Below are 14,063 nucleotides of genomic sequence, written 5' to 3'. Positions count from 1 at the left end.
ATTTTCAGAATGCAACAACCTTTTGACGGCTGCAACCCATATCCGAATGCCCCGATGCATCAAGCACCCATTCAACAACCGCCGCCAATGCACATGATGCACCAACAACAACAACACCCGCAACAGCAAATGGGTGTTCACATGGGACCGCCACAACAACAGCCAATGTTTTCAACTATCAGTCAAACACAGCTCTCAAACCAATTAGGTCTGAAAATCGGGATGGGTGCTCCGGGAGTACCTCATCACCATATACAAGGACCTCCACCCAGTGGAACACCTCCAGGTTCAAATCACAATTCACCTTGTCGCGAAACCAGTGAAGACAGTGATGATAGCACTCCGCTAACACAGGTCAGTGTCAAATGTCGATATAGCAACACATCTTGATTTCATTCAAATTTCCTTCTATTTTATCAAAAACAACAGAACTTTTATATTGCATTAATTTTCGTGAATATTTAATGAGAAAATTAAACTCAATTGATTTTCAGTTACGTGTCTTGTCTCATGTGCTTGGGATTCCGCACCCTTCATTATTAATTACGCGGTCACGGTGCGTACAGAAATAAATAAACTTTCTATTATTTCTGGCAGATGATGCTACATCTCGAAATTTTAATTTTTATCTAAATAGTAGACTGACCATATTTTCCCGAGAAAAATTCAAAAATTTCAGATCCCAAATACTGGAAATCGTCAAAAATGGTGCCAAAGATGAGCAAAGTCGCTAATTATATCTAAAATCAACGTTAATTCACTAATCGCGAGAAATAAAGGGCCACTGCATATCGCAGTGAATAAAAATGAATTCTACGGGGAGAAAAAATTTGGGGGAGCGAAGGAGAGACAAACAAATATTCGAGATGAATATTCATGTTTTATAGACATAAACTATCAGAATATAATTTATAGGATTTGGGAAAATAATTTCATAACCTTTGATTTCAGTAATCAATAAAAATTCAAGTAGGCTTCGTTGAAAATAGGGGAAAAAAACGGACAGCCAAAATTACCGCAAAATACAGGAATTTTCTGGGGAAATACGTGTCATGTCAGCCTGCTAAATAGTAATTTTATTATATAGTTGAATACGTACAGTATTCATTATCAAAAAGGAAAATTGACCGAATAAACTCTAAAATTTATACCAGTGGTTCTCAAACTTCTGTTACCCCAGTATTTCTCTTGCCCAATTCATGGTTTTACCTGTGGCTCCCTAGAATAGTTTAGTAGATATTTTCACTTATAAAAGAACCGCTTGAAAGCTTAACCAGGCACGCAAATCAATATCTCCAGTTCGCTGCGACGCACACTTTGAGAAACACTAATTTGCACCATCAGCAGTGAAAACAAATTTATTCTAAAATTCTAAATATGTAAGTCATTTTCATATTCGCACACTGGGTAACAGCAAAATAAGTAAATGATAACGATATCTTAAATACAAATGAAATTCAAGGGAAAAAGTTTGCAAGTGTCAATTGCAAACTTTTAATTTATTTCTAATTAAACTACATTTTGTGCAACCAATGTATTAAGAGTTCCGGTTTGAATTGAGCTTCTACCGTAATGTCAATAATTTATATTAAAATACCAAAACAAAATTTAAAAAAAATCACCATCAAGAAACAAGCAATAATAAACATTTAATTATATAAAAGAACAGTTCTTCATATATAATACAAAGCACATCTTATAATAGAAATTACGACACAATATCAAATAATTAAACTAGACTGAATCGTTAATTTTTTTTAATTGAGGTTCAGAAGAAACGCTCTTCAATTAAATTGAAAAACCTGTTTAAAATGTAAATTGCAGTAAAAAAAAAGCGAAAAAAATGTCGCTTTTCATTATGTATTATGTTGGCATACATTTAAATTCTGAGCTAAAAAGTAAAAAAAAAATCGAATTCCATCCCAACAACGTTATTACCGAAAAGTACAAAAAATTCCCTTTTTAATATCCCCTTAAATTTGTTTTTTTTTTGTTTTTTTTTTTTGGAAAAAAAAATTGTCCTTTTAATTTTTTAGTGTGTCCTCGTCAGACATTTTCTTTACAAGTTTAAGGAACATCCGAAGCCTTTTTACTTCTATATATACTTAAAAAAAATAATTTTTTTTTGTAAAAAGATTAAAAAAAAGAACATAGTAATGAAGCTATTGATTTTAATTTCCATTAGTTTTTACATTCCGGCAAGATTCCATTTAAAGGGGAGGGTTTTTTTTCGGATTTTTTTCCCCCCTAAAAGTAGTTTTTTCCCTAATTTTTTTTTTTTTTTTTTTGCTCCCTCTTTAAAAAAAATACATCCTCTGATAGAAAAAAAAAATTAATTTTTTTTTCCCTTCTTACAACATCGTCGTGTGTTTTCTCGTACTATAAATCCCGTCACCATTTTCTTTTAGTGATTTAATTATTTTCTCATCACCTCAGGACAGAATAAGACGGTGCCAAAGGAGGATTAATTTAAGGGGCAATTTTTTTTTTTTTTTTTTTTTTTTTTTTACGCGCGCGTGGAGCGAGGTTTACATTCGGGGTAGAAAGAAAATACTTCAACCTTACATGCATGTATGTATACGTACAGTGTATGTTTATATATACATAAATACAGTATTCTCGCTATCTCTCGCGAGGTAAAAGAAGGTAAAGAAGAAGATGGACGAAATCACCTGTTTGCATTGACCCAAGTCGTAAGATGTGTTAAATAAGGAGGAAAAAAAAACATCTAGGGAAGAATTTAATCGTGAATGTGTTCCAATATATCTGCGACAGAATAAATTTGAGAGGGTGAAAATGGTGAGGAGATGATGGAAATGGGCGAACAAATTTGCTCGAAACTGATGGATAGCGAAAAAAATGTGTATATATATATATATATTAAAAGTGGCAAAAAAGAAATGGGTTGAGAGGGTATGTCACGTTGCCAGTTGAAATGGTTATTAATTTAATTCCGGGCGTCGCAATAAATTAATTTTTTTTTGAATTAAGTGTTCGTTAAGACCAAGCGTTAATTGAATTAACGATGCTTTCCTGCTTTCGAGGGTTTTTTTTTTAATTATTGCGTGTTTCTCTCACTTCACACTTACTTGAGTGTTTGCATTTCAATTATCTTACTCTTCACTCTTTGGTCGTAGTTTGTAATTTTTGTACTTATTTACGAAACTAATAACAACTTAATCTCGACTTTCGGTGAGTTTTTTTTTTTTTTCATGTGTGTGTGTACTTTAGGAAGACAATTAAAATTTGTGATATCTTTTTAATGAGTTTTTTTTAATTTATCATTTCATTTTGCTTTAGGATTAGGAATAATGTTTTGACTGAAATGAAAAAAAAATCCATCTAATTTAAATATTTTAAAAAGTCGTTAATGTTTTCATTACGTGTTTTTTCGTTGTTTTTTTTTTTGAAGTAATAGAGAAAATCATTTCTATTTAGATGAGTTTTAGAATTTGGCAAGAGTAATATGGTTTTAAATTGACTTTAGAAATCTAAAACTTCACATTTGATCAAAAAGTGTTTTAAACTGTATACTGAAATCCGATTTTGAGGTATTCGATCAAAATAATTCGAAAAAACGGGCGCAAAACTAGTAAAAATATCACCAAGAGCTGACATTGTAGGTCTAAATTAGATTTCAAAAAGCTTTTTGCTGGTTATGGGAGGTTCTAGAAGAACCATGGTTCTAGGTGTCGCTTTTTTTTTTTTTTTTTTTTGCGCGTTCAGCAATGGGAAACATGTGTTTTTGAGAATGGAAAACATTCAAGGGTTAAACCAGTGGTTCTCAAACTTTTGTCAACCGCGGCTGCCTTTCCTTGGTCAATGTTCATCCGTGGTCCCCAGAAGAGTCTAACAAATAACTCTCTAAAGCACCGAACAGACGCACATCAATATCGCCACCTCACCACGACGCCCTTCGAAAAGGTTGACGACGCACACTTCAAGAACCACTGGTTTAGGCAACTGGCCTATGCAAAGATAAATTTTTTTTTAACAAAATCCAGCTGCTTCTGCGGGGGAATCGAGCTACCGTCTCCTAGTAATCCACGCAAGTGCGCTAGACCACTATGCCACAGAAGCAACGGACATTTTCCTTTCTTCACAGCATAATAGCAGAAAGCAACATCATCTTCAAGGAAGGAAGGCATTTTTGAAATCGAAATATCGGAAATTCATGACGTGATTTGCATAATTTTGATCGCTTTCAGAGATTAATGTCAGAAACCTTGGGAAGAGAGTTGTCATAACTAGACGGAGAAAAAGGTTCGTGGAATTTGGGTGGGGAGGAATATTGCGCTAATTGGTGGTTGGACGGATTTCAATAATTCTACCCGGAGGTACTTTGGCAACGAAAGGGTTAATCTAAGTATTTGAAATCATCGCTGATTTTGTCACACGCTTCGTGAACCCTTAATTCTCAAAAAGCTCGCGGGTCCTCCCAGATTAAGAGACTGTTATCTAGACATTCTACCTCTCTACTCGCCCAGTCTATGCTTAACGGAATTAGCTAATTAAATGTGTGTTAATTAATGACGTACTTTAAACGTGGAAGTAATGAATCGTTGTTAATTAGAAGGGGGAGCAGCTTGAAGAACGGGAAAAACCTTTTGATTTTTAATTATTCACCGTTATATATCTCTTCAGCGATGGATTCTCTTACAGGCTTGTTGATAAAACTGGAATTTCACTTCTCTCGCCCTTTTAAACCCCACCAGCCAAATACAGTATATCCAGTGTGCATACCTCCTACTTAAAAAGTCTTTGTTTGCTGATTCGACTTACTACATAATCCCAAAACGGTATGGGTTTTACTAGGGCTGCCCCTCCCTGCAGTTCTCCAGAATTATGCCGATTCGACGGCGCTAGAGATAGAATGTTTAAGAATTTAATCAGGAGTAGTAATTAAAAGACATTAATTAGTATCAGCGCAAATGACTTCCGATAAAAATTTTCTCGTCGGAAAGACGGGATAAAAACTAATCGTCTCGGGAGAATTCCTGTTAATGAGCCTAATTAGTAGCTACTGGATGGGAGGAGAAAAAAACCAATTAAACTTGTGGTCGACAAAAGAGAGAAAGCGATCATAAATCGTTTATTTTCGCAAAGAGTTTCTTATTATTTTTTTTTATTCCCCCATTTTGTTTCTTTATGCATATTTTATTGAAGTTTGTTTTATTGATATTTACGCTCGTATTCTCTGCAGAGATTTGTATAATGTTTGTCTTCTGTAATTTGAGGTTTCAGCTAAAGGATAAATGATTTGACTTGTATCAATTCTTTCGATTGTATTCATTTAGAAATCTATTTAAAAGAAACTATATATCAATTAATTTTATAATCATTTTGAATCACAAATTAAAAATATATATACGTGTCGTTTTTCATCGTACCTTGAACGCATGTAGCAAGTAGGTGTCTTCAAAGGAAATTAATTCAGCACACCACCTCATGCAATGATTTCATTTAAGGGATCTCCTACCTTTTAACATAGTAAAAAAAAATTTCTTATGTAGAAATATTATTACAAATATTATTTTCCATTGATTTATTTCATATTTTCACAACATAAATTTGATTGTGTACGCTATCCTATGTACAAAAATCCAGTACAAAATTTTTCCAATCTCCATTTTTTACAAATTTTCAAAAAAAAAGGCATTAAAAATAGCTTGCGCACGTGATAAAATAATATGACATCTATGAAATCGAATAAAAACTGATTCAAAATAAAGGAAATTGTTCAGTTCATAAAATGACGAAAAAGATTTGAGATCCATTTATAAATACTTGAGTTGTAAAAACATTTTGAAGCTTTTAAAATTTAAATTTAATTTTGAGTAAGATTGAGTCGATGAAATCTCAATCTTTTTCATCATTTTATGAACTAATCAGTTTTCTTTATTTTGAATTAATTTTTATTCAATTTCATTGGCGTCATGTTATCATGAGCTTAAGCTGTTTTTAATGTATTTTTGAAAAAAATTTGTAAAAATATATAAAGTATTAGAGGCATGTAATACTTTATTGGCACCAGGCTATACTCTACTGGCGTAGGATACCAATCACAATCAAATATATGAGGTAAAAATTTGAAATAAATCAATGGAAAATAACATTTTTAATAATATTTTTATGTTTACATTGGATGAACGCAGGTGTCGAGGAGATATGATCGAAGTGTTCAAAATTTTCAATGGGATGGATAGGATGGACCATGAACTTTTAGTACACCGCCAATCGACTGCTTTTACAAGGGGACACCAGTATCGATTGGTGAGGGACAATGCAAGGTTATGGTGTCGCAGGGAATTTTTCTCCAATAGGGTTGTTAATAAATGGAATAGCTTACCCCCGGAGGTAGTAAATTGTAACACGTTTAAAAAGAAATACGATAAACATGTTGGGGTAAATCGAGAAGCTATCCATTCTTAGAATAAGACAACCATAAGTATTTTTTATGGGCATTGTATAATATTTTATCATGTGTATATATTGTTTGTAATTTGTGTTAATTGCATTTTTAATTGGGTTGCTGTATTTTTGAAACATATGACAACCATATTTTTATGGGCATCTTTTTATCAGCCACCTCGTTGGGCATTTTGCCTGTTGTGGCGTTGTATTTGTATTTGTATTTGTAAGAAAGATTTTCCGCTATGTTGAAAGGTAGGAGACCCCTTTAATATGATGAAGAACTCTGTCCAATCTCGTCGTCTTTGAACTCTCTTTAACTTAAGGCCTGTTAACATGAGTTGACTTATTAAGTAGTTAACTGAATTTTAAATCGCCAAGTGCTCCAAAATCTGCCCCAACAAAAGTAATCAAGTAGTGAATGCTCATTGGATAATACGAAGCCATGCCTCTGGCTCATGCGTATTGTGCCTACTTGACCGGAAAAATACACCTCTCTCTCTCTCTCTATTCTGCTTATATCTAGTTAACCACTGAATAACTTACCAACTAAACACGTGTAAACGGCCCTTAATGACTGCGGATCAAGTAATTAGCCCTTCCGATGTCGGACAAATGTTTAACACAAGAAATATTCTTTACGAAAATCTAAATAAATTTAAAATAAAAGCACACTTATGTTGTGTTTAGAATCGTCCGTTCATATCACTAAGAATCATGACGTTTTTCTAATATAGAAAGTATAGTAATTTTTATAGAAGTTTTGCGCTAGATTCGTCGTAACATGAACTCGATCGGCATATAAAGTGTTAAAGTCTGTTTAAATAATTTCGGAAATAAGTCAAAATCATATGAACTTTGTTCTCTTGTTACGTTGCAGCTGATGGGTGGTGTAAAACGTCCATCCCCGGAACCTGTCGATGTAGCGCCAAAAGTTGTCAAGAAGCCAAAAGTACCTAAGAAAAAGAAGAAACGGGATCCGAATGAGCCACAAAAGTAAGATTTCAGTTTGTCTTGTAATTTTTATAAAATACATTATAAACTCAGCTTCCAATGAAGTTTCGTATATTAATTGTTATTAATTTACCTGTATATGCATGGTAAAATTTACCGAAATATAGTCTAATTCAGCGTTCTTCAACTTTACTGAAATATAAGTTGTCTATGACTATAATTAAATTTGGCTTACTCTGTGTGTGTGTGTGTGTTGTCTATAGCCAACTTTTCAACAATTTTCATGTCAGAAAATTATGAAACTTTAGGAGCGTTAGGAAATAAACGGGAAAGATTTTCAATACCCTTTAAAAAATCAAAAATCTTCGCGCAGGTTTTATTGTTGAACCGCCGTGTTCGTAAAAAAATTTCACCGCGAAGAACATTCTTATAAACTCGACCGCTTACTCTTTAGTGAAGAAATGAGAATGGAAATGATTCTGAGAGACAGAAAAGGTATTTAGGTGTCCTGCCATGAAGCTTGAGCAGTGTTTGGTCACCTTTTTGTAAAAAATTTGCTTGTGCACTACGATTGGCGCAGAAAACAGAGGTGAATATCGGAGCTGATTTTTTTCTCTCTCAATTTCTTTCTTATTTTTTCATTAAGAATTTCATAGCTTTCTTATTTTTAGTTAAGGTTGATGACAGTTAATCGCTACTGCTATTCATTACTACAATGTATTTCTCGCAGAACCCTTAGTGAGATCTTATAGAATCCTTGAGTTCCGCGGAAGAGAAAAGTTAGCGGCCGAAAAAAAATTGGAATTAGTTACGTTGTGATATTTTTTGTACACAAGATGCATCTATTATTCTACACATCTCTTGTGTCGAAGACCGCTATCGGAATTTGCAACAATCTCAAACTGCGTACCCATGCGATGCAACCTGCAACTCGACATGAATTGGTATAAAAACCGGAATTTCAGATTTTTCAACCAATCCTTGTCGAGTTTCAGGTTGCATGGATTGTAGTATCGCTCCAGTGTGCGCCCTGCCTAATATGGGTGTACGGCTTGCGACATCATACGAAGAACATGCATTGTTTAACGAACGTTTTCAACGTGTACTGAACGCCCGTTTTTTTCTGCCATGAACCTCTTGGCCATTATCGACATTGTCACTGTTAATATCCGCGAAACTCTAGGAATCTTTGAAAATGTTCGGCAATCCATGCGGCATCGGTGTCAAGCACGCATCACCGTGAATTGTCGGAAGTTTGAACACGTCTTCTAAAATTGTGTTCCTTGTTTCCCAGTGTTACGGCAGTAATGAGTTTCGCCTCATGAATTGCTTTATACTGTTTCCTGCATTGCGTTCTTCCTGTGTCTTTGTATCTCTTCTGTCTCCAGTGGGTGACGTCATGCTTTCCTATGTGAATATTGTATCGATGTTTTCAAATTATAGCATTCAATTTAAACCAGAAAAAATGTCAAGTTATTAGATTCAAAATGAAAACTTATTTCTAACCCGAATCGCTAGATTGGTTTGGTTTTAGGTATTTTAAACACTTCTAAACGGTATATCCATACATTCGGTGGTTTTCTTCTCCTAATCCCATTTCATATAAGAAAAAGGAAAATAAAAATTTAAAGCAAAAAAAGAAAAACCCCTGGCTCAACGAATATAACTCATGAAGTGAAATTATGCAAAATATTCCAACGACATATCGGCCAGAAGTGTAATTTTCATTTCGTTTTCCCCTACCACCATACAAAGAAATAAAAACAGCCTCGCTATAAAATGAAACATTTATCAAACTGGCATATACATAAAGATCGAAAAGGATATACTGTTTTGCATATATATTGAGTTCTTGGCATAATCCCAAAAATAACAATAAAAATGGGTTTCCCTCTGCCCCGCCTTCTAAAAATGAGAGCGGGCCCTTCCCCCATGCGCTTCATCTACTAGGTGTATTTATTGGGGGGTTGGGCATGTTCCGTGTAGCGGGGGGGGGGGCGAATATATATGAATGTCGGGTCAAATATTTATGGATCCGTTATTTGGTCTCGTAAACCTATCATTATATCTTTTGTAATAGGGGAGGATTTCTCTCCCTCTCCTCCCCACAATATACTTTTTTTTTTGTTAAAGGGAGAGAATGGTTGATATTTTTATAGAGCAAAAAGCTGCTATTTTGTGCTCTTGTTATTTGATAGCAACGCATTTTATCGATACAAACAGATACATTGGAATGGTCCTTTTTTTTTTTTTGGTTTCTTGTTTTGACTCCAAGAAAATATTGAAGAATCGTTACCACTTGAAAAACAAGCCTTTTTTATGAATCTGTTGAATTGTTATCATAATAACCCAGTTTATGTGTTTTAAAGACATAACTTCAGTACACATATAGCTCTTGTGTATGTGACAGCAGTGCCGTCTTAATGTAGGGACCCACCCGGGCACGGTCTGGGGGCCCTCGAGGGAAGAAGGGCCTCAAAGAAATTAGAACCGGTTGAAATTTTCGAAAATTTGTCAGATAGGGCCTCAGAAAATGATGCTCTTAAGACGGCCCTGCTTGACAGTACGTCCCATTTGACCCTTTAATTGGCAAGCATTGAAACATCCAGAGGAGAATAATTTTGAAGCGTTATATTAAGCAAATGAGGTACTCTGAATGTTACCATATGACAAAAAAACAATTATGTTCAATATTTAAAAAATATGGGATGTTGCATTTCAGGGAGAACACTGTATTTATATGATTTATGTAAATTTAAATAATTATAAAATAATGTCATTTATTGTTTGCCCATTTACTTCCCTATCATCATTGAACAATGCACAGCAGCATGCCTCCTCCACACAAGGTATTTCCTCTTGCTTGGCTTGTTACACTGTCAATCGACTGCTTTTACAAGGGGACACCTTATCGATTGGTAAGAGACAATTCTAGGTTATCGTGTCGCAGGGAGTTTTCTTCTAATAGGTTTGTTAATAAATGGAATAGCTTACCCCCGGAGGTAGTAAATGCTAACACAATTAACACGTTTAAAAGAAATACGATGAACATGTTGGGGGTAAATCGAGAAGCTATCCATACAAAGAATAAGACAGCCATAAGTATTCTTTATGGACATTGTATAATATTTTATCACGTATATATACTGTTTCTAGTTTTTGTAATTGCCTTTTTATTAGGGTTGCTGTAATTTTGAAGTATATGGCATCCATATTTGTTATGGGCAACTTTTTCTCAGCCACCTCGCTGGGCATTTTGCCTGTTGTGGTGTTTTATTTGTATTTGTCAAGAAATAGGAGACGTGTACCTTTGAGCCATTATGCTGGTTATTATAGAAACTTAGTAAACAGCTCACAAGTAAAAATCGAATTTTTAGGAGTTGCTTAGAAATATCAATGCTGAAACGAGCTCAAAATATAAAATGTCTTTATTTGAAAAGGAAGAAACACGCACATGTTCCTTGAGACCAACACTGTCAAATAAAGGAAAAATGCGTATACCAGCAATGCGTATTCAGAATACCGTTTTTGCGCACCTGTGGCAGTAGCTAGATTGGTCTGAAAGTGGTATATTTGAGCCACGTGTATCTAGAGCCCAGAAGTCCATGCAGTTGCATTTCGGAAGATACATACAGTGAACATGACGATCGAGATCGTTCGAATTTTCCCAATAGGGTTCAAATCTTGATCGTAATTTTCCAACCGTATTTCTGGACTATATAATCATTGTGGAAATTCCCGAGGTTCCCGAGAAAGAAGTGATCTACGAATATTATTTCATAATCTATTGGTGAAAAATGCCTTCCAGAAGTATGGATGAACCTAGATATATTGTCTTAAAACATTCTCCACTCAATGCTGCCATCAACTGCTTGTACTCTTTAAGCAGTGGCCACAACGTTTTCGGAGATCCCTTGCTTGATATTACAGCAGTCATCAATTTCAAAATGCGACTCATTGGAGGAAGCAACCCTTTGCAATCAGCTCATGGTAGAACCAAATTGTATACTGTTATACAAGTTGAAGCTGTTTCTACCGAAACAACTTCGTCAACGTGGATATAGTGACCATCCATCTACTCTGCAGTCACATACATACAGCAGAATTCTCTGCATTGGCATTGTAGACAAGAGTCTGTTAGTCCCCTGAAACATATGGATAGAAAATTGCCCAACTGTAGTAAGACGGTAGGCTTTCGAAAAGCCGACGTTGACCTCTCGTACAAACGGTGCTTGGTATTCTACTATTTTTGCCTCGGTTATTTACCGTGGTGCATGAGATGGAGATGGTTTTTCGCTGGTTTCTTAAATGCGAGGTGACTTCTCCATGAATAGCCTCGCACGTTCATAACACTACATTTGCTCTCAGCAAACTGAAAGTATAGATGAGAGCACATATCACACACAAAACTTGTCTTCTTCACATATATTTTGTTTTATCACTCATGTAATAACTATGAGTAAGGTTTTCCTTTGTATTTTTGTTTCAGGCCGGTGTCTGCATATGCGCTGTTTTTCCGTGATACTCAAGCTGCTATAAAAGGCCAAAGCCCTAATGCTAGTTTCGGAGAGGTGTCAAAAATCGTTGCTTCTATGTGGGATGGCCTCGAACCAGAAGCCAAGAACGTAAGCATTTCACTGTATACATATTGTTCACATAATATTGTGTGTTTTATAATGAGCGGTTTCCAAGTCTCTAGCAACTTATAAAGCGTAATTTATACGATGAGACGTGCGCGCGCGAGAGCAAATTACATCACACAACTTTATATTGGCGATGAATTCCCAAGAGTATATATTTGGTATGTATTCTAAAGTTTACTTCACAAAGGTTTAGAAAATGTCTTGAAAATTCAGTAACCTTGAGTAAATGATTGAAATCATTATTTCCAATGGAAGAATCTCCTTCTCTCAGCGAACTAAGCTTTCGTCGGGAACAAGGCTATAATGCTTAGGAACTAAGGAATTGTATCTGGATCAATGGATACCATGCGTTGCTCAATGAAATAAACAGAAGAATCAAAATCGGGTGGAGCACTTTTGGCAAAAACTGTGTGATTCTGAAGAGCAACGTGTCATTTTGCATGAAAAGAAAGGTATTCAACTAGTGTATGCTACCAGAACTGACTTATGGAGCTGAAACATGGACACTCGAAAGCAAAACGATACAAAGACTACAGACTGCACAAAGGAGCATGGAAAGTTGTATGCTATCAGAAGGAGACACAGAAAACGAATCACATGGATAAGGGACCAAACAAAAGTATATATCATGGATAGAATTAAACGTCTGAAATTTAAATGGGCTGTACATATTGCAGGAGCGATGAGATCCGAAAGGTTTCTGGAGTCAACTGAATGACAAAAGCATCAGACAGAGTAAAACGGAAACATTTTTAGAGGAGACCTACATCCAGCCGTGGATTAAAAATGGTTGATGATTATGATGATCTCTCTGGATCAATAACTTATGAGTTGCTGAAAGTAGTCCATGGGAAAGCCATAAAGTACTATGTAATGGACATCAAGTTTCATCAACCAAATTTTATGGCAGTATTCTCTACCTCTGCTTATACTTAAAAAATCTCAATTTCTCATTATGGAAAGCGAATTACACAATAATATATTTGACAGCTTAGATGACATGTCATAGATTTAGTGACATCGATGTCTAATAGGTGGCGTAACAAACATGACCACCGCAAATTTTCTACACAAACGGGAGAAAGAAGAAAAATACTCAACTGACTAAAAAAGGTATACATACTTTTTTCAGTTTTGTGAGAGAAACATAATTATAAAATCATCACTTCTACATAAAAATGATTTAACTCAGTGGTTTTCCACCCGAAGCCCCTTCCCCCCCCCCCCCCCTACAGTCCTAGGATATTTTAAGATGACCACGATGAAAATCAGATGGAAAGGGAGACATGACAGGTGATCGGGGGCATGGGCGGAGATACGGGTGGCGTGCCCCCCCCCCTCCAGCGTCAAAGGTGAAGTTGACTGATCTAATGTATATATATGCATATATGAATTGACATTATCATCATCATCGTGCCCCCCAGAAATAATTTCCGTGCCCCCCCAGACTTCAAAGTCTATCCCCACCTATATCGGGGGGGGGGGGGCACAGAAAGCTGACCAGTGAAAAAAAAGTCAAATTCTTGGAGATAGAAAGGAAGTAGAAATAAGTTATTTAAATGAAAAATGATAGGGGGAGAGAGCAGGAAGATGGGGGGGGGGGGGGAAGGCAATCGCGCCGAAATCCCAAATGAGCGACATTTTCTGCCAAAGTAATTTGAAACTTTAATAGCTCGGCTAAAAATGAACATTGTGTTGCCATTTTGGTCTCGTTTTAAAGAGAAAGAATGAACATTTGTGCCACTATCAATTTGACATTTGTGGCAGCCGGACGTCACCGACTGTGCTCGCGCAAAATGAGCCCACTGACAACTCAGGCAGCATCTGACGAGCCTCTAGGTCAAATATGGATGTGGATTACAAATTTGTTTTTGCATTGCTGGCGTATCTAAACATAAGCTAAGATCCTCATCACAGCATTTTATAGCACGAGAATTTTAATTTAATTTCAGTTTACTATACATGATTGACGTTTTCATGAAAATAACTGTAGTAGTGTCCGACACACTGCCTATTCTTCTTTTTTAAATCAAATACAACTTAAAAAATCGAATT

General features: G+C 35.5%; 1 protein-coding gene across 7 annotated transcripts in view; it reads left to right on the top strand.

The window, feature by feature from the left end:
- The window catches only part of LOC149074648 (TOX high mobility group box family member 4-like), an 89,356-nt gene that overhangs the window by 60,665 nt on the left and 14,628 nt on the right, over positions 1-14,063 (top strand). For all 7 annotated transcript variants that reach the window (XM_089247070.1, XM_089247067.1, XM_089247068.1 and 4 more), the window contains 3 exons: positions 9-354; positions 7,292-7,407; positions 11,855-11,990. In XM_089247070.1, the coding sequence (XP_089103196.1) occupies positions 9-354; positions 7,292-7,407; positions 11,855-11,990 (598 nt within the window). The remainder of the gene's footprint in view (positions 1-8; positions 355-7,291; positions 7,408-11,854; positions 11,991-14,063) is intronic.

The sequence above is a fragment of the Pholcus phalangioides genome, unplaced genomic scaffold (assembly GCF_987345545.1).
Source record: "Pholcus phalangioides strain wild (caught in Gottingen) unplaced genomic scaffold, Ppha-v1.0 ptg000017l_1, whole genome shotgun sequence".
NCBI lineage: Eukaryota > Metazoa > Arthropoda > Arachnida > Araneae > Pholcidae > Pholcus > Pholcus phalangioides.
The sequence above is the reverse complement of the archived record's forward strand: the minus strand, read 5'-3'. Positions and strand labels throughout refer to the sequence as shown.